At 32.1% G+C, this 22,590-nt stretch overlaps 1 protein-coding gene across 12 annotated transcripts in view; it reads right to left on the bottom strand.

Moving 5' to 3' along the window:
- ZNF280D (zinc finger protein 280D) overlaps positions 1-22,590 on the bottom strand; it is a 104,946-nt gene that overhangs the window by 65,244 nt on the left and 17,112 nt on the right. For 2 of the 12 annotated variants that reach the window (XM_074327706.1, XM_074327708.1), the window contains exons 1-7: positions 18,054-18,114; positions 17,310-17,344; positions 13,531-13,677; positions 10,988-11,053; positions 10,748-10,887; positions 5,464-5,490; positions 3,980-4,097 (exon numbers count right to left, since the gene is read on the bottom strand). In XM_074327706.1, coding sequence (XP_074183807.1) covers positions 3,980-4,097; positions 5,464-5,490; positions 10,748-10,887; positions 10,988-11,053; positions 13,531-13,666 — 487 coding nt within the window. In that variant the 5' untranslated portion in view covers positions 13,667-13,677; positions 17,310-17,344; positions 18,054-18,114. Of the gene's footprint in view, positions 1-3,979; positions 4,098-5,463; positions 5,491-10,747; positions 10,888-10,987; positions 11,054-13,530; positions 13,706-17,309; positions 17,345-18,053; positions 18,123-18,234; positions 18,281-22,590 lie in introns of those variants that run through there. The other 10 variants (XM_074327701.1, XM_074327698.1, XM_074327702.1 and 7 more) reach the window with 10 other exon arrangements.

Genomic DNA, 22,590 nt, shown 5'->3' with positions numbered 1-22,590 from the left:
AACATTGTATGAATATATATTATGGACTACATATATTCAAATAATTTAAAAATAATCTTTTATGGCTTCAAATAAATATGTAAACAGCTACTATGAAGAAGCCAGACCAAAATATCCCAAACAAAAAAAGTAAAAACTAAAAAAATAGAGCACGGAGACTACTCTGAACTAAGTTCCTATAAATGAATTATCTTTAAATGGTTAACACATAGTTTGTTAAAGAAAAAAAAAATTATTCTAAAAATTCAGAAAGAGCCTTTAGAAGCTTTTTATTTAATAACTTAAAATGTTTAATGGAAAGTTAGTTCTTTTTCCACCTAACTTTTCCACCTAAGGTGGTCTACTCATGGACTTAAGTTATAGTATTATAACTTAAGATAATATCCATTTATTCCTATGTACAAAGTGAAAAAAGTAATCTTGAATGATAATACCTCATTCATTCATTACAAAAGTGCTCATAATGGAAGGAATAAGTACAATGATTTTCAAATTAGATTACCCAGAGCATTATGCGCTCCTCTTAGGGAATATACTGAGCATGTCTGACAAAGAAACTGTCCTTTTATATTTTATTTATTAGACTGTTCCATAAAATTTTGGTTGTACAGAGAAATCATTCCTAAAAGAGAGTTATTAGTTTGAAAACCATCACCTTAAAGCTAAAGGATTTTAGTCTTATTCACAGCATTAGCAAGAGAAATGGAGATCCTTAGGCTATAATCAGGCCAGGCAAAAGTCCTTTTTGAAAATAACACACAACTGTACTTGGTAATACGGATTCTAAACCTGGACATCATAGTTTATGCTCCCAACTTAAAACTAGAATCAATACATTAAAACTAGAACCAATAAAGTAAATATATTAGAAATATAAGTCGTCAAACATGATTAAGTTCAATCCAGGGTCTGTCACTGACTAGCTATGTGTTCTTGGCTTATTTAATTAACTTTTCACAACCTCAGTTTCCTCTTTTGTAAAATAAGAATTATTATACCTTGTTTTATACAGCTGTTTTAAGATCAAATAAGATAAGTGTACTTAAAGCACTCAAACCATCTGACACACAGAAAGCATTCAATAATAGATGACGGTTATTATCATTACTAAAAAAATATTTTGCATCTTAATTTACTTCAGAGGAAAAAAAATTATTCTAATAGATTAATCTGTCAGCTTTTTAATTAGGGGAAACATGCCAGAAAAAATAAGAGCATTACATGTTGGCTTCTCTGTTTCATCCTTTGAGATAACACAAAAAAATTTTTTTTTCCATCTTCAAAGCATATGATTACAAATGGCTATCCTATGGGTACTTGGGAAAGATTTTGTGTAATTACAGTAGCATTCTTCTGAGATGCTCAGGTTACATGAAAAAACAATGACTACTGGTATTTTGGATTAAGCATCAATGACATAACATAAGGTGTGATCAAAAAATATGGTGAATGCTTAACTTATAAAAAAAAAAATATTACAGTAAAATACACATTGCCATTAATCCCTCACAAAATACTCCACCTCGCTTCAAACACACTTCTCCCATCGTTCTTGACACTTTCTAAGCAGTTCTTGATGTCCTCTTTCGTGAGTGTCTTTAGTTGCATTGTCGTGGCTGTCTCGATGTCCTGAATCATTTTGACTTTGGAGAAGAGCCAGAAGTTGCACAGTGCCAGATCCGGTGAATATGGTGGATGAGGACACACCCTAATGTTTTCATTTGACAGAAATTTCCATATACCAAAAGCAATGTGTGACACAGGGTGTGGTCATGATGGAGGATGAAACTGTTTGCCCATTTCATGTTAATGCGATGTTTGTGATCCATGACTTACGGCACACTTTAAAACACACCTTCCCTCAACCATAGTTCACACCGGACTGACTGCACCAAAAAAGTTGAAACTTGTCACACTGTTACTAAGGTTTGACATGCCACTTCCCATATTGAGGATCCCTGCCTTTTTCTGTTGGATGGCACTGAGCAGCAGCATTCACATTCTGTGATCAAAACAGAAAGGCTCCATGTCACACATTGCTTCTGGTATGGCAATTTCTGTCAAATAAAAACATTATGGTGTGTCCTCATCCACCTTATTCACCGAATCTGGCACCGTGTGACTTCTGGCTCTTCCTCAAAGTCATGATGATTCAGCACATCAAGGCAGCCATGACAGCTCAACTAAAGACACTCACAAAAGAGGGCTTCCAGAACTGCTTCAGAAAATGGCAAGAACGATATGGTAAGTGTGTTTGAAGTGAAGGAGAGTATTTTGAGGAGGATTAATGGCAATGTGTTTTTACTGTAATAAATTTCTTTTTTTTATTTAAACATTCACTGTATTGTCGGATCACACCTTATATAACAGGCTGGACAATAGAAATAAACTGTTTTACTATAAGAATTCTTTTTAACATGAAAAATAAAATCACTCTGCATTTATGAGTTTTAAATTCTGACACTTTAACTTATTTAACTCCGTTGTCTTTGGCTTGTGTTGTTTCCTACATTGGCTAGTAAAAATCCTATTTTCATTCAAGATCAAGCTCAAATCTAATCTCCAAACATCTGTGATCACTTGACAGTGGTTGGTTAAGTATGCTACTGACCACATATCACATTATCTTTCATCATAACTGTTTGTTGTCAAGTCCTTGAAAGCTCATGAGGCATTTTCACATTTTATCTTATTTGGACCTCAAAAATCCCTGACTAAAGTAGAGCAAGAATTAAAATTGTATCTCCAAATGGCTGATTCCAAGTCTGGAGAATGAATGCATTGTATAAGAAAAATAAAATCTCCATTTTAATAACATGAAAACACTGAAGTGTAAAGACTTGGTAAAGACCACAAAAACCTTAAGAATAACAGTTCAAATCTACATTTTGTAAATCATTCTACTTACCTCTCATGCTGAAGTCTCTCTCTGCAGTAAAAAATTTAGAGACAGAGTAGGAGTCACTGTCCTTACTCCAAAAAGTTTCAAGAATTCAGACTTTTTCTATGAATAAAGTCCATGTGTTTTGTAAAACCAGACTTAAGACAACTATGTTTTCTCCTTGTTTCTCTTGGTTCTTTACCTATTTTAAAAACTAGATTTTTTACAAGTAGCTAAAAATCACCGAAAGAAGTGAATTTCAACTAAACATTATCTAAATAGAAAAATATTTTAGGCATTAATATTACTATTAAAAAATTGGGGGTGAGCTTAGTAAATTCTCCATACTCATTTGTTAGAAAATAATCTATAAATTACGACAAATATTTTGTGTCTCTATTTAGTCAAATATTTGAAATACATCAAAATTACTAATATATAAAATATAACTGTCTTGATTACAGGGCATTTTCAATTAGATAAAATTCTTTCATAGCATACTAATTTATTTTAGGTTAATAAAGAAATTTGCTATAACACAAAGAACTTTAACTTTTCTTCAATAGGGAAATTTCATTATTCCTCTAATGGGCATTTTCTGAGTACTGACTATATACAAATTTACTGAAGCCACTTTATAATAGCGCTCTATAATCATACTTAACTATCATATGTAAATCATTTATTGAATAGAAACTAACCTAATTAAGTAATCAACTACAATCATATATTAATACTTTTTCACACTACTAAGCATAGAAACAAATTAATGCTTCTTTTAACAGAGTACTTTGGGTATCAGAGGACTTCTCTAACTTACAGAAATGATTTCTCAATTTTTCAGCCCATGTTTAGTCCAAGAGAGAATAATCTCAAAGTTGGTTAACCCACTTAATTAACAGAAAAAAATAAAATATTCTACTATTAAATTTCATTTAAAATTATCCAAGAAAGGCATTCAAGATTAGAACCATTCCACCTTACAATATATGAAAAATTTAACATGAAGGCATGGACTTTAAAACAGAAAGTCAATTCCATATGCATAATCATCAAGTTTCTTTTATTAAAATTTTTTGAAACAGTACTAAAACCAACCTGCTATAGAAAGTGTTGGTCCCCGTTGGTAATGTGATAATCCTGTATCCTGGGTCAAGTCAAACAGTAACTCTGAAGAATTACTAGATGCAACTCGTGATGAGTTCATTATATAACCCTGTTAAAATATTTCAAAGGAAGAATATTACATTTATTTAACATAGTTATAATTATTTTGTTTCATCAACTTTTATAATAGCAAATTTCACTGTATGCAAATATTATAAAGATAACCTTTGATGACTCAATTACTAATAAGTTATAAAACACAAAGGTAATTATTACTATCTGTCAAAATTAGCTTCTACTAAACCTGAAAGCAAACTTAGAGCTGGCTTACTCCTGACTAACTAATTAAAATGGGGGCCAATTCTAATCTGATTATTTTCAAGGTGAAAGAAACATATAAACCCATTTTAAATAAACAAGATTGATATATTTTAGAGGGCTACTAAAAATTCACTATTTCCATCAATGAGCAAATATAACTCCAAAAAAAGAAAAATAGGAAAACATATTGACATACCTACAAATTTAAAAGTTTCTATACCCCTATAAAACCCCACAAAGTATCAAGGCAAACAAACTGGTAACCAATTTGCCGTATTATACATCAGGGTTAAGGATGAATGTATCAATCACATGGTTTGAGTTTTAGAGTCCTCTTTACTGGAAAAATATATAAGCCAAGGGTCAGGAAGAGAAAGAATGAGTCCTCTCTTTTTCCATCATCCCACAGAAAGCCATGCTGGGCCAGGCAATCTCCCATGTCACAGGGCAAATATGAAAGCTTCCTGGTTAGCAGGGTGAACAAATTAGAAAACCAGGCAGACAGGGTTTTGAATGGAAGCTGTTTATAGAAATGATCTAGGCCAGATGGAGGAATAAGGGTTCAACAGAAGTTTCGGCCCTTCCATCAGAAGGTCCCAAGAAGAGAAGAGTGAAAAGTATGAGATGGACCATAATGTGATCAAGTATAAGGTAGTATAAATTTATGTTAGTTATAATTTAAATATAATTTAGGGATATATACTCCAATACTATTAAATGTACTGATACACACAATATATATATTTTAATGCTATTTATAAAAGACCATTGTTGCAGAGAGTAAGCTCTCAGAGTGACTTCTGGATCATTCTATATATCATAATATGTAACAAGCAAAAGTTTTAAGACTAACAATCCTTAACAATCAAAAGGAGAAAAAGTCCCTTTAGGAGAAAAATGGGCAAAGGACTAAGACTAAATTGAGACACTTCAAAAGCAAAATACAAATGACTAATACATACAAAAAACTTTTCTCCAACTTACTAAAGAAATGCAAATAAAGACAATGGCAATTTTTAACTAGTAAATTGGCATTGTTTTAAAGATAATATCTAAAACAAAATAACTGGCCATTCCTCTTAAAAATATCAAGGTCATAAAAGACAAATAAAGAGTAACTGTAGACGATTATGAGACTAAGAATAAATAATTACCTGCAAGGTGTGATCCTGAATAGGATCCTGGGAATGAAAAATCACATTAACAGAAAAACTCGTAAAATTCGAATGTCTGCAGTTTAGTTAATGTTAACTACCTGACTGTGATTAAGTTAGATGTTAGCATTAGGGGAAACTGAGTTAGGGGGTATATGGAACTCTTTGTATTATTTTTCCTGTAAGTCTAAACTTAGTTTGAAATAAAGTTAACATTTTAAAATTAAAAAATAATGATAACATTCACTATTGAAAAAGTAAAGGTCATATTATGGTACAACTTTCCTGAATGAAAATTATGGCAGTACCTATCAAAGGCTTTATAAGTTCAGATCCTTTGGTCCAGCTATTCCACTTTAAAAATTTATAGTACCAGGGTAAGAAAATGAAAATATTTGAGAATTATTTTTAATAGCAAAAAAATTAAAATCTGTATGTCGAACGACGGCAGAATTGTCAAATAAATTAAATAGACTATCATGCAACCACTAATATAATATTTTTGAGAAGAATCCAATGACATTCCCAGTAGAATGTTCAGTGAAAAAAGAGGAATATGTATCTGTGTATAGAGTACGGTCCTGATTAGTTATACTCTATACCATCTCTAGGAGGAAAAAAAAAATCAAAATCTATTATGTATTCCTTTGTCTCTTTCTAATCTTTCCCCCACAAAATACGTACTATTTTAAGACAGAAACATAAAGGTTTTGTTTGTTTTGTGCTTATAAATTGAGGGATAATTAACTTTTAAGAATTTTGGTTTGCTACTCATTTTTCTATCTCCATGGGTTTGTTAAGCAATTATGAAAGCAAATGGGTGAAGGGAATCAAAGGTACAAACTTCCAGTTATAAAATAAGTAAGTCATGGGGATGTAATATACAGCATGGTGATTATAGTTAATAATACTGTATTGTATATACATGAAAATTGCTAAGAGAAATCTTAAAATTTGTCATCAAAAGAAAAAATTCTGTATATATGGTGACAGACATTAATTAAACTTATTGTGGTAATCATTTTGCAATATATACAAATATCAAATCATTATGCTGTACACCTGACACTCTCATAATATTGTATGCCAACTATACCTCAATAAAAAAAATCAACTAATTAAGAGAAAGACATGAGCGCTCCTCACCATAACAAGTACAAATTGCAGATTTTTGACTAAATAAATGATTGTTGTTGTTTAAAGGAAGAAAAAAAAAGAAGTTATGGAAACAGGTTTTGAAGTAACCCAAACCACTCCTAGTATTTGAAGCCTAACAGGAAGACACGTGCATTTGAGACTTAATGTGTAGTATTAAAAAAATCAGTACTGCCATATGACTTAATTGTAGCCAAATGTAACACAATCTTACTTCAAGATAATTATTTTCTCCAAATATTTGCACTTCAAAAAATGGAAAATGATATTCACTTGCATTTTCCAAAATAGTACTTTAATAGAAACATAACATTAATACTGATAAACACTCTCCTAGGAAATAACTGGTTAATTAAGCACCACAATTTCAGAGACCAGGTACATGTTATTATTTAACAATAACCGTCAAAATAATTCTATACCAAGGAATTTTAAGGTCTTATAAAACAGTTCAGAAAGATATAAAATACAATACAGTAAGGGTAGAATAGACGCTAAACTGAGATTCAGAAGACCTGCACGTTTATTTAACTATGTAACCTTGGGCAAGTCACATCTGAGCTTCAAGTTATTCAGCTTTCAAACTTAAATGTACTTGCACATTAAATGTACTTACACTTCACAATACATGTATGTTTCAAATGTACTTGCACTTCAAGGTACTTGTATGTATTAGATCAAGTAGCTGTCACAACAGTACTAACAAAGACCAAATATTACACCTCATTTATAGATAGGTTAACTAAGATTAGGTGTGGTTATGTATGGTTTCCAATACAGCCCACTTCTGATTGACGGAGCTGTATTAAGAACCCAGGTATGTTTGATTACAAAGCCCATGCCCTTATATCACACTGACTTTATAAGTAATAACATATCCCTGCCACCTGAAAGAGATCTGAAAAGATGCTGAAATATAGCGATAGTCCATAAAACACACACACACACACACACACACACACACACACACGACATGACATACAATTAAAAGCAATGGCTTCCGAAATGCAGAGTAAATTCCCTTAAATCGGATTCTCAATTCATTCTAGAATACACCTGTCATTCTTAACTTTTGCACATTAGAATCACTTGGAGAGTTTTTTTAAATGTATCATTTCAAGACCCACCCAGACCTTTTGGCAAAATCTCTCATTTTAAAACTCAAGATTGGGAACCACCAACTGAGGTGCTTTGACTTAAAAATTATGCCCACAGAAATATTCTAATTTAGAAAGCTCCACCAAAGATACCACCCCTCACTTTTTCTTCCTGAGACCAATGTTGGAAAGATTTTGTCTATCAAACTGAATTAAATAATAAAGTTTCTTTTCCTGGTTTTCTATCAAATGCCAAATAGCTTATGATAAGCATTAGAAAACCACTGACTTAATTTGAGCCCAGCTGACAAGCAAAAAATCTTGTATTTTGGGTAGCTTTCCATCTTCTGAAACATAATGATAATGGCCTGTGGAACCTTAGAATCCATGATTGAGAGTCAGTGGTCTGGATAAAATCTCTCATTTTAGAAATAAAGAAAACGAAGCTCAGGTTTTCACAACGTTAAGGACAAGGCAGAATCTGCATTCAAGTCTCTTGCTTCAATCTTAAGCTTTTTAAACTACTAGTCCAGGCTCATATCAGTATTAATCATATTTCAGAATGCTAAAACCACAGAAAACAATATGGGGGAGAAGGTTTTGCCCAAAGATATCCTTATTTTTTTTTTGATATATTACATCTTCAAAATATAAGTGGGAGTTGAGTATATTTAGCCATAGATTTAAAAGGCTGTAGCTTTCCTTTTCACTTTTATGTAAATTAAAATTAAATGTAATACCTTCTATGAAAGATACCACCTCAAAATAACAATTTTTAGTGCTAACAGATAAGTAGATTACATTATAGTTACATATGAAATATAGGAAAAATGGATTATTTATACTAAAAATATTTGGATTCAATTATGGTATTAAACTTGATTATTTGCAAGAAAATTTATAGGTGCTTTAGTAGTTGTTTCCCTTATTGTCAAAAGAACAGTTTAAGGAAAATTTACTACTTCTCTAAGGCCAATGTCAAATAGCTTATAATAAGAATAAAAACACCACTAAGTTAGTTCAATTCCAACTAGCAGCAAAGAATCATTACATTTTGGGTAACTTTTTGTTTTAGTACCCTAACTCCTTGGTGTCAAGACCCCCTTTACACATTTAAAAATTACTGAAGACCAAAAAAAGATTTATTTAGGTGGGTTATATCTATTAATATTTACCAAATTAGAAATTAACCAGAAAATTTTTAAAAATATTTATTAACTTTATTTAAAATAATAAAGCCATTACAGATTAACATAAATAACATTTTTATGAAAAATGACTACCTTGCAAACACAAAAAATTAGTGAAGAGTGGTATTGTTTTACATTTCTGAAAATCTCTTTAATGTCTAGTTTAATCAAAAACTGCTGTAGTATCATATCTGCTTCTGCCGTCCATCTGTTGAACATGTTGATTGAAAAATATAAAGAAAATCTGGCTTCATAAAGATATATAGTTGAAAAAAGGAGTATTTTAATAGCAATTTGGGATAACTACGGATACACTTCTTTGAAAAAGCTTTTTAGCCATATTAGGAAGGCCCACTTGGCAAGGAGCCAGCCAGAAGCCAGCAAAATACTGAGACTCTCAATCTGGAAACCCTTAGGGAATCGAATGCTCCCAATAACCATGAGAACTTGGAAGGAGATACTTCCCCAGTTGAGCTTCAGATGAGACTGCAACCTCAGAGCCCACATCTTGAATGTAGCCGTGTGAGATCTTGAAGGAGAGGATCCAGCTAAGCCATGACCGACTCCTGACCCACAAAACTGTGAGGTAAGAAATGTGTGTGGTTTTAAACTACAAGTTTGTGGTAACATCAATACACAGAAATAAATAATACACCATGGTTTGTCAGTCATTTTTTTCCCAAGTAAAAAATAATCTTCTATTTTCAAAATGTGGGTAGTTTAGCTCACAATTCAATCACACATGCTTTTCCTCAAGATAATCATTATACTTCAGACAAAAACTGTTTTTGAAAGATTCATATTCAAGAGCAGAGAGCTAAACAAATTAATCACATTTTAATACTTCATCAAGGAAACTGAGTATGGCTATTTTTTAGTTTGAGTGCTAGTAGTGACTGATACAAAAACTACTAGTACAGCTTGGTACCACTGTCTTGATTCATACGAAGGCACCAGCAGTTTACCCACCATTGCTTTTGCATCACAGTGGTGCAAATGTCAACATGGTGAAAAAGGCAGTTTCTTTGTATTATTATGACAATAGTGTTGACTCCCAAACCCATGAAAGAGTCTCAGGGGAACACCAGGGGAACTGAAAACTACACTTTGAAAACTGTCACAGTAAGGCAATGCTCCATTTTTTTTAAGTATACATTTATATACAACATATATGTATGTATGTATGTATGCAAATACATATGAACTATGGTTATGACTGGACTGAAATCCCAAATCTATAATTTGCCAGCTGTATGACCCTGAGTGAATTATTTCACCACTGTGAGCTTCAGTTTACTCAACTGTAAGACAGGGATAATAATACTGCCTACTTTATAAGGATGTTTTAAGAATTAATTTATATACAGCATTTAGTAGAAAGCCTTACGCATTCTTAACAGTTCAATAAATATTAACTATTACCATTAACTATTGTTTTTATTAGGAATTTTTTATACAAACTAAACTATGAAGGTATGTCTTCAGAATAAAAAGCTACAATAGCCTCTCAACAATTTTCCCAATTAAAAAGTAAGAACACTTGGCCCGTTTACAACCTTAAATAGTTTGCCATTATGCAATATTCACTACTGACTATACTTTTATTCATGTTTTGACAGAACAGTTTTTAATAGTGTACCTGTTACCTGATTTAGAACATGCTGGGTAGTTAGTTCCTGCAGTTATTACTTTGGGTACTGGTTGAGCTATCATAAAGATGGTGACATTTTCTGATGATGATTATGCTTCTATTTGATGACTACCCTTGATAGTCTAGGATTGCTGATATTGATAAATAATATCCAACGTATCCCTGAGCTGTGCAGTTTCAGAAACACTTACAGGTTTAGACAAAGGCTGAACAATAACAGAACTATCTGAAGATCTAGATTCAGGGTGAAAATTTACTGGTGAGGCAGCCACTGCAATTGATGTTGGGTTCTTGTAGTGTTGACTTGTAGGTCTGAATGCAGCAGTAATACCTGTATTGCAAAATTACACAATATATTGAATATATTTCTATATAATCAATGGCATCAAAATAATTCACTTTAGAATCAAAACAGTAAAATAACACTGTACCTCGACTGAGTGCGCCATTCTTTATTCCCCTCGAATATGAGCTGGGGTTCACTCTATTCAAAATGTCTACAAAAAATATTTAATTTAAAATTCACTGGTTAAATGAAATATATATTAAGATAACAGTGATCATGAATTGAAAACAATTAGATTCCTGGAACGAGTATATGTTATTACTGATTGAAGATTACAGTTAATTTTAAACATATATGTCTTTATCTAATAAAGATACAAGATTATCAGCCTTAATTGTTTCATAGAATTAGAACAATATAACTATAACTCAAAATCCAAAGGCCAGAAGTAAAAGATTGATAAATCCGACTACATATAAGTCAAACCTTCTACATGGCAAAGAACCACTCCAAATAATTAGTAAAAACTTTCCAAAACTACATTCATATACAACCATATTCATATAATTGAAGTATATATCTTTATTTGAGTAATGATACAGCTGTATATACACTCAAGTTCCTATTACTAAAAATTAAACCCTTGTCCAAACTCCATATCCCACTCACATCCCTAAAAGCTTTGAAGTGTCCTTATGAGTGATCTCACTAGATTACTGTAGCTGCACCATTACTCTTGAGTTCTGAAAGGGAAACTATCAGAGACTGCAGACTAAAATGAACTTACAGTTTACCAGAGTATCTTATAATATAAGGGGTTTCAAATCTACCACTATACCAGAAGTCAATCTGAGCCTAATATGACTTTCAGGATCAGTTTAAATTTCTTAATTCTTGCATGCATGTGAACTCATAACTTCCAGATAACTCAATAACCAAATTAAAATTTGGAAGAGTCGGGATTTGCCTAAAATTGTTGATTAGAAAAAAACTAAAAGCTAAACATTCATTTTTATCTTTTCTTCCCTCATCGTAGAATAGAACTAGATCCCATAAAATAATTTTGTAAAGGGCCATACAAAAGTAATATTGCTTTCTGATAACGGAGATGCAGTGCTCTACACCTAAGCACTACAGATGTCTTATACAAGAAAAATCTGTACCCATACATAACTAAACACCATTTTTATTCAGAAACTAAAGATTAAGTATCTACCCAAACCATCAAAAAACTATTGCTGAAGTACTTTCTGGTAGTTGTATTGTATAAAACACAGGAGTTTACCTTCCTTTCTGGTAGTTCTAATAAACACTCAACACATATTCCATATGTTAAAATATTTTATGGCTTACACATAACCAACCATAAAATCATTTAAAATCTGCATCTTAACAGTTTAGAAAAGAAATTATATTGGGGTCAATCTCCTTTTTGACAGAAGTATTTTAAAACTAATATACATTGTTCTAGTTGAACACTGTTAAGTCATCTATAATTGGTATAAATTCAATTTGAATCTTGACTGTCATGCTTTCAATAAGAGAATTTCAATAATAATTTTGCAATATGGTAATATTCCAGTATAAAATAATCACAATGACTAGAAGCAATAACTAAGGGAATATAAAATTATGTTTCACTATCATCAGCAAGCATCATTCAATTTATAATCAAAGTGACACTCAGAATCTCCATGAGAGATTATCAATCTGTCGCAGGAACTAGTATTGAGAATTCAATTGGTTTAAGTTATTCTCCCTCTGATAAAACTGATTCAAAGTGCCATTACAAGTTTAGGGGTGATAGAAGAAAGAACCAGGCTTTCAGAAAATTTAAAATTAGTCTCTTAATCACACTCTTAAACACTTCCTTGGTAAGAAAACCTAAAACTTATATAGTATTTCTCTGCACTTCTATATATTTTTGAGCATTTTAATGGGTGTCATTGGTCTTTGCTTTAACATCGTAACAATGTCAAATCCAGTTACTCTAACTGAAATCTACCACGTATCGAGGTGTTCTCCTAGAAAGCCATAAAGATTTAAGTTTTAACTAACTCTGTGTCATCCAAGCACAGTGGCTGTAGACAGTAGTGTCCTTCTCATTCATGAATATAAATTCAAGTTGCTGAAAAACGGGTGTGGTCAGAGGTCCCTGTTGGCATACAGGCCAGAGATTGTGCAATCATTCACTGCTATACATTTTGTAGCTATGTATGCATGACACTGCAATAAAGCAGTTGCCTGGATGTGAGAACCCCTATCTGAGACTAATATAAACTTATTTAGCATATTCTAACATTTTAAGCAAAATATTCTAAACCCCTTTGTTTCTCTACTTCTGAGTTTAAGTTTAAAAATAAAAAAAAGAGACAAATGAACAGACGAATAGGTTGGCTCTACTAAAAATTATGATTTCCAATATCAAAAGACCTTCAATGTCAAAAGTTAATCTTAGTCCATTTCTTTTTATTCAGATCTGTCATTTTAACCTCTTACCTCCTCCCTCAGGTCCCCAATCACATCCCCACCCTGGTTATGAAATTCTTAACTTATCTCCCACCCAATCTTTCATCCTCAACTCTTTACAGAGAAACAAGGCCATAAGTATCTATAAGACAGTGCATAATTGTTCCCATTAGAAATAATATCTTATAAAACTTAGCTTCACTAAAAGCAAATGCTTACTTGAAATTGCTGGTTTTGAACTTGATATCTCCCCAACAAAGATCGGTTCATCATCATCATCATCCTCAACCTCTTTTACTTTCTTCTGCCACGGTTCCAATTCTTCTTCTTCACATTCCATAAAGAGTTCTGCCATTTTTGAATTATCTAATTTTCAAAAGGAAAGCAAACCTTACTGTCAAAACAAAAATAAATACGTTTTTGTAATATGTAGTATGATATTTAAGATCTACTTTAATAATCCTAATAGCAATTACTGAATTGATATTTGTAATTAGTACATGGTAGCAACAATGAGAAGAAACTCAGAGCTCAGTCTCTAAGATAGCGATGATAGATAACTACAGAGAGAATAGAGAGAGAGAGAGAGAGCGAGCACACGCGTGCTAGGTAATGGTTAATAGCAGTTATTTACACTGGACAGAAAATTTGGGAACAGTCAAAGTGAATTTCAGTCATATGCCTGGAATATGATTATACCTACAAAAAGGATTGCACCTAACATTATCTGAAAAAAAGAATATTAACAAAAGAGAGATAAACTAAGAATAAGAAGCAATAAGTGGGAGATACACTAGAAAATCTGAACCAAATTCAGGAATGCCAGGCACAGAGCAAAGCAGGGATAAGGTGATAGACTAAACTAAGGAAACAAAATAAGGCTTATTCCATTCAGGGCAAATTAGACATTTTTTTGCCTAAAGATACAGACCAAAGAATATACAGTGAATATCACCATTCTAGGTGTTCTGACCAAATACAGAGCCTCCAGGAAGCATTTTAGTGCTTTGCTCTTAAATATGGATGGACAACCAATAAGTACCAGAAATTTTATGAAAACCTCCTGTCTTTCAGACCAAAATCAATAAAACAGACAAAAGAATCACAAGGAAAAAGGTGATGCAGAGAACAAGAAAAATGTAATTAGCATCTTTAGAGACATGACAAGAAAGAATGTTATAAAAATACTCAGCAAACAAAATTTAGGATTAAAAATATTATAGCCTGAATTTTTCAACTCAGTTTTCAAAATGTTGAAATGTCCAGAGGTGGAACTGAGAGAAAAAAAAGATGCGCGCACAGGCGCGCGCGCGTGCACACACACACACACACAACAGAGAAGACACAATAAATTGTTAGAAATTGTTAGAAAATCAATTTCAAAGGTATAACACTCACCTAATAGCATTAATAGAAACAGAACAGAGAAAAAGAAGGGGTAAGTAATCAAAGAAATAATGTCAGAAAACTCACTAGATCAGAAGACATAAATCTCTGTGTTGGAAGGCCCCAGTAGTACCCAGAACAATGATCAAGGAAAAAATTCTATCAAGACATAACATTATGAAATTTCAGAACAAAAGAGTTAAAGAGAATATCCTCAGATCATTGGGGTGGGATAGCAGAAACAGGTCATATACAAAAGATCAAGAACAGTAAGAACAGCAGCTAGAAGACAGAATAATACTTTCTTACTAAAATTATTTTTCAATCTAAAAATTCTATACCTAAACTTTTCATCAAGTGTGATAGTAAAGACTAGCAACATCACACAAGACAGCCAATGAATGCATCCTTATCAGGAAGCTACTATAGAATCCAGCAAAATATGAGTCTTAATCAAGAAAGAGGAAGACACAGATGTAGGCAACCTGGCATTCAACACAAGGTCCCAGGACAATAGAAGTCAACAGGCCTAGCTAACAACCAGTCCACGCTAGATCAGGAGAACTGTACTCAGGAGGAGTGTCTCTGGGAGATCAAAGAAAATGTAAACTTTCAGATCACTTACCACCTGCCAAATGTTAATGTATAGAAAATCGAACTGAGACGTTACTGAAGGGTATGAGAAGAATTCACTACAGCTTTTAAGAAAACTTAGGAAATGAAAAATCATGAAAAGTATTAACTATTGGATAAATTTAAAAAAAAGAAAAAAAAGTAAAGATATGCATCCCCTTCACTGCTATTCTATGTAAATAGCATATTAATACTATATTACTATGCTGACCAGGGAATACCATTTCTTATGGTCATCATAATGAAAACATCAAATATGGATTTAACCAAAAATTGAGATATTGTATCAGGAGATATGTGGAAGGAAGGAAGGGGTGGTTGTAAGAAAGCAAAAAATTGTCATGACAGAACATTACTAGAAAGTGGTTAAAACATGCAACAACAGACAGCACACATACGTATGTATACAAGCACTCTTCAAGAACTATGGGTAAGCCATTTCAAGCCTTTTCAGATTGTGCGACTTTTTAAACTATGTGCATATATTGCTTTAAGCTGAGATGGAGAAGAACAAAGAAGAGGAGGAAGAGAAGAAAAAGAAATAATACTGAGGGCCTAAAGTAATAGCAACGGAGATGAATACAAGTGGTGCTTAACGAGATATAGAATGAAACGATAGAAGACAATGAAATAAAAAAAAACCTCAAGAGTTCCAGCTTAGACAATAATATTTCTAATTTATCATTTAAATGTAGTCACTTATAAAGGTAACTTTTATTATATTAAAGTAATGCCACTTCTATTTTTGACTCAAAATTAAGGCAATGTTCTACCATGGTCTTAAAAGATACTAACTGAAACAATGCTTTGGGGATGGCATACAAAGGAAATACCTTATCAAATTAGGTGCCAATCTTTTATAAACTTTTTAAGATTTTTCCTTCTATAAAACTATGTCACAAATTATTTCTTGACTTAACATTATTTAAATGTTTACTTGTCCACCTAACAAAAAAAAGGCATCATTTTCCCAAATCTCATGAACCTAATGAACTGATCCCTTTCTTCTCTAAACTATACTGTTTTATTAATTATATATAGTTCTTCAAGTCAAATGATTAAAAATATTATGTCCAAGGCCAAACTGAGCATCTTAAGAGAATATTTCCCTGTATACTTTACACAGGCTGTGAACACACAGTAGTATATAATAATCTATGGACTAGGAAACTAGGCAAAGTCAGGCAATGTCTAATTTTTAAAAGAATTAGAGAAACTCACAATAAAAGTATCATTTATTTCTAATAGACATATGACAAGGGCTGAACTGTGTTTCTTCAAAATTAATGTGTCGAAGTCCTCAACACAGTAACTCACAAGGTGACTATATTTAGAGACAGGATCTTTAAAGAAGTAATTAAGTTAAAATGAGGCCACTAGAGTGAGCGCTAATCCAATATGACTGGTGTCTTTAAAAGAGGAGGAAATCAGGACACAGATATATGCATGGAAGTAAGACCATCTGAACACATAGGAAGGAGATGGCCACCTATAAAAAGAGAGGCCTGGTACAGGTCCTTCTATCATGGCCCTCAACAGGAACTAACCCTACCAACACCCTGTTCTTCTAGCCTCCAAAACTGTGAGAAAATAAATTTCTGCTGTTTAAGCTATCCAGGCTTCGGTACTTTTTTATGGCAGCCCTAGCAAACTAATACAGAAGACAAAGAAAGGTCTCCCTCATCCTTTTTAACAGGGCACTGCCACTGTCAATATAGTACTCCCTCCTTATCCGTGGGGCATACATTCCAAGACCTCCAGTGGATGCCTGAAATTGAGGCCAGTACCAAACCCTATATATACTATGCTTTTTCCTATACATATTTACCTATGATAAAGTTTAACTTATAAATTAGGCACAGTAAGAGATTAACAACAATAACTCATAATAAAATAGAACAATTATAATGATATACTATAATAAAAGTTATGTGAATGGTCTGTATCTCTCTAAAAATATCATATTGTACTGTACTCACCCTTCTTCTGATGATGATGTGAGATGATACAATGCCTACATAATGAGATGAAGTGAGGTGAATGACGTAGGCATTGTGACACAGTGTTAGGCTACTAGAAGGGTTACTTGAACACAAACACTGTGATACCTCAACAGTTGATCTGATAACTGAGATGGCCATTAAGTGACCAACAGATAGGTAGTGTGATGCAGCATGGATATGCAGCTAGACAAAGGGATTATTCTCGTACAGGGCAGGATGGAGCTGGAAACAAGATTTCTTCGCGCTACTCAAAAAGGCACACAATTTAAAACTTGTGAATTATTTCTGGAATTTTCTATTTAATATTTTCAGTCAGCGGTTGACTGTAGTCTGAAACCACAGAAAATGAAACCTCAGATGGGGGGGGCCTACTGTATATCCAGGATATATTGTTGGAAAATATTTTTTTAAAGACCTATAATAGCTTTGATTTTTTTTCTTTTTTTAGAATTATTTTTTTGTCTATGCATAGAAGAAACATGTGACTATGTACACCAAACCGATAACAGTATTTCTCACTGGATGTAGGGAGAAAGTACTTCATTTCTACTGTACTCACTTTTTAATTTCCACTATTTTTATGTGAGCATGTATTACTTTAACAATTCTAAGTGTTTTTATCTTTAAGGAAATGTGCCTACCTCTTACCCTTTGTCCTGAAGCAAAGTTATCACTACGTAAGCCACATATACTAATATCAGTCGTGGCAGCAACACTTACTTTTTGGCTGAATAGGGTTGTCGCCCATCAAGTTGCAGAGTTGACTTTCTGTAAATTGTCACCTAAGTACTGACATATGATATCAGTAAATTTTATGAGTCACTTTATGTAATGCCAAATGTCAGAACATGAAACTTGGGATTCAGAAATTCTTGGATCTAATTTTGATCTTCAAACTCACCATGTGATTCCAGACAATGCAGCAAGTTATATCTCAGTTTTCCTTCCTATGAAATAAAGATACCTAGTATTAGAGTGAATTTCATTAAATTAAATGTAAAAATATTTCACCTTTTTTCCTATAAAAAGCTCAATTTTTAAGTTTGATAAGTTTGACATATATATATAATTCACGCTACATAATTGGTTCATTCAAATTTATTAAAATGGTGATTCTATTAAGCACTTACTACTTGAATAAGTCTGAATTATTAAATTATAAATAATTGTTTAAAAGCATCCTTTTGCAAAAATGAGTAATTACCTCATAATGTATTGTTTAAGTGAATTTTCAAATACTAAGTGATTTAATCTTTTACTGATACCTATTCTTCATATTTCAGATATAAATGAAATTATTTCAATAAGAAAACATAATTTTAAATAAATTTTCATTTAGATTTTTCTGTTATCAATGAACTTAAAAGGCAAAGAAAATTAGTTGGATATATTTCATCATAGATTAATTCATTCAAAAATAACTACTCATTGCCTTCTGTATGCAAGGTAATATGCTAAGTTCTAGGAAAAAAACAAAGATAAGTAAGTCATAATCTTTGCCATTAGAAATGTACAGTCTAGTATGTCTATAATTCTTTGGGCTTGAAAAAACAAATGCTGTTAGAATAAACATTATTAAAAAACACATTTTAATTGCTTTATTTAAAACAAGAATTTGTTTTTTGGATTCCCATACATACACAACAGCACAAATTTTTTAAAAAGTACAAATTTTTATAAAATTTTTTTAGTTACAAAGCAAAAAATTCAAAACTTAGATGGATGAAATCTAAAATATTGAGATATACAGCTAATTCAACCTTCACATTCCTCTTTATCCTCGGGCTGACAAAACCAAATTTTCCTGCTTTTTAATTTCCAAGGTATTTGGTCTGAACTGAAACAGTTCACAAAGGAAAAATATTATTATTTTAACTTCGGGAATAATTGCTATAAATATTTGAACTATTATCAAGAGTCTCTACTGAATCTTGTGTTTAACTAAATTTACCAAGTTCTGAGGTCTGGCTATTTAAATCTCATAACTGTATTTGAATAATTGTAGCTTGTTCCTAAACCAAATTCAGTGTTATGTATATGTCAAGTAGATAAACACATGACAATTCTTGCTCAGCATTAAGGACCTACTGGTACCAAAAATACAGAATATTTTTTAAGAGCCACAATTACACAGCCTATGAGATTCATTATATATTTTTGTTAAATGATCTAAATATCTCTTCTAGCAAAATTCAAAAATATCCAATTTACAAATATTCCATTAGTAAGTGACCTGTCTATATGAACAAGTTATCCGCTGCCTATGACTACAGAGAAAACTTAGATGATCTACTTCAAAAGCCTTAGGACCATAGTAGCTACTTAGGGACCAAACTGATTGATACACTTGCAAACACACTAAAAAGTTGGAAATCCTCAGACGCAATTAGAACCATTAATTTCTGCCTAAAGCTGCACTATGTAATACAGTAGCCACTAGCCACATGTAACTAAGTTTAAATTATTAAATAAAATTTAAAATTCAGTTTCACTAGCCACATTTCAAATGTTCAAAGCTATATGTGGCTTGTGGCTATAGTATTGGACAATGCAAGTACAGAATATTTCTACTAGACAACACTGGTATAAAGAATCACTGCCATATTTTATTCTGGTTAATAAGCACACACTTTCATGGATTCATTTGGCATCTCAGCCACTGCAACATGCCAAAACTATCACCATAAAAACCCCTCAAAAGTCACCACTTCAGAATTTTGGTGACAAAGCACGGAATTCTATAAAGGATTATACCAGCTGCCATTTGAAGTGGGGATCTAGCAAAGTGGGGATCTCAAAGCTCCAAAAGATCTCCAGCTTTTGCAGCTCAGCGTTGGCTCCAAAATAACCAGAAAAAGAGAACACTTTACTTCAGCTACCAACTCAGGTAAAAATTTCATGCCATGTTTAATGTATCTGTTTCTATGGAAAAAAAATTAATTCTAAGTAACTGACTAATCAAAGACTTTCACTCACTTTTGGAGACTGCTAACATAAATAATTACAATTCCCATTTTATTATTTTTTGTTTAAGCTTTTATATATCTAACATTAAACTACATCTTCAATTTCTTCTATAAAAATTTTTAAAAAATCAATGGAAATGTGGGTCTGAATTTTTAATTGTTCGAAAATTTTACTTTTATCCATTGACAGGTATCATCCGATGCAACGCCACTGTGTTAAATGATGAAGTTAATGCATTTGATCTACCGCGTTTCCCCGAAAATAAGACTTAGCCGGACCATCAGCTCTAATGCGTCTTTTGGAGCAAAAATTAACATAAGACCCGGTCTTATTTTACTATAATATAAGACCTGATATAATGTAATAAATATAATATAATATAAATAATATAATATAATATAACATAACATACCTGGTCTTATTTTACTATAAGACCTGGTATAATATAACATAAGACCAGGTCTTACATTAATTTTTGCTCCAAAATATGCATTAGAGCTGATGGTCCGGCTAGGTCTTATTTTCGGGGAAACACAGTAGTATACAGCACACACTATAGCACAGGTGTGCTAGGAACTAGATGTTGTCCTATTTATTTTCTTACAAGGGAAAAAATTAAGCAATTCCATACACCATAACTATAGAGTCTGTGCATAAAAAAAAGAGCATTAGGCTAGTAGCCAGAAGAGTCAAGTCATAGCTCCAGCACTGCCACAACTTTCCGTCAAGTCACCTTACAATTCTGGGCTAAACTTAGTTCAACTGAAAGATCACACTAAGGTTTAATTCAGCTCTATACTTTATACTTTACTCTATACTGTATATTTTAAACATTTATTAACCATAAACAGTAAAATGTGGTGAACAATAAATGTCAGATTCAAGTTCTGACTCAACCACTTATTAGCTGTATGACCTTGGGCAAGTTAGTTAATCTGTGTGCCTTGCTTTATTATATGTATCTTATATAATAGATTTATAATGAAGATTAAATGAGATAAAAACTTAAAGCATATAGCTCAGTAACTGGCACACAGAAATCACTCAATAAATCATAACCGTTTTTAACTCTGGGCTAAATCCCATTTTAAAGAACTTAAGAATAGATCACAATTTTGTTATTATAATGGAATTTACAAGCTATCAGCTGAGCATTTAGAAATCATTTTGTTATATTAAGATCTTCATTATAGTCATATTTCTCATGATGAAATTTTAGCTTTGCATGTGTCCTGGAATGTGGCTGTCAAATCTATCCTGCAATATTTTCATCTTTTTAAAAAAGCATTTATAAACGAGATAAAACACACATAACATAAAAATTTTTAAACCATCATGTAATTTATCAAGTTAAATTACACTCATGTACTACTCATCTTACAGAATAAAACATGTATCGAATTCAAAACTACCAATATACAGAAATTAACATTTGGATAAAATGTCCTATACCATTTTCATTAAAAAAACAAAAAAAAACAAAAAAACTTTCATTCCTGTATTTTAATTTCTATAAAAAAGTCCTTTTTTAAAATGAGTAGGTAAGTAGCATACAAAAGTGAATGTGAAGAATATCGTGAACGATTAAGTTCTCTATTGCCCCATACCCCAAAAGTTCGAGTTAATCAATGAAATAATCCAAGAAACCACATTATGAAATTAACCTTTGTTTTTGTTCTTCAACATAAAAATAATGTTTTAATCGGGGGTTGCACTCCTAACCAAGAAGTTGGCAACACGAAAATGAGATATGATTAACTTAACATAAAAGGGAAAATACAAAAACAAGAAATTAATACAATCATTTCATTAGTGAAACTTGATATTCAATATAAGTACAGCATATGAAAATAAAGTTCAACTAACTCATACATTTAGTCTAAGATTAACATGCTAGCGGCAAGAAACATTAAACCTTTAATAATTTTGCTTATATACTTAGAAAAGTTTTTTCAGTGAAATGATTTGGATGACACAGGGTCACTGAAATATTGTTCAGAAAAGTCTGACCTGTTACTTTTTTTTCTCTCACAAATTTCCCAAGAAATTAGGCATTCATATCATTCCATTACTATTGAAGGTTTGGTTTATGTTCTGCTTCATTTTATAAATAATTCTTTAGTCCTTGTCACTAGTGGTATTTTGAAATGGAGGTCTATAATTTTAGAATTCTAGAATTCTAACAATGAATAGAGCTTTAAGGAGTCAAAGTGAGTTCTCAACTATGGATAGCAATCTAATATTTCCAACCCTGGGTCTGTGGTCTCAAGAATTTCTAACTATCTCAAGA

Source organism: Rhinolophus sinicus, linkage group LG03 (assembly GCF_036562045.2).
Source record: "Rhinolophus sinicus isolate RSC01 linkage group LG03, ASM3656204v1, whole genome shotgun sequence".
Taxonomy (NCBI): Eukaryota; Metazoa; Chordata; class Mammalia; order Chiroptera; family Rhinolophidae; genus Rhinolophus; species Rhinolophus sinicus.
Note: the sequence above shows the minus strand (reverse complement) of the source record. Positions and strands in the feature narration are given on the sequence as shown.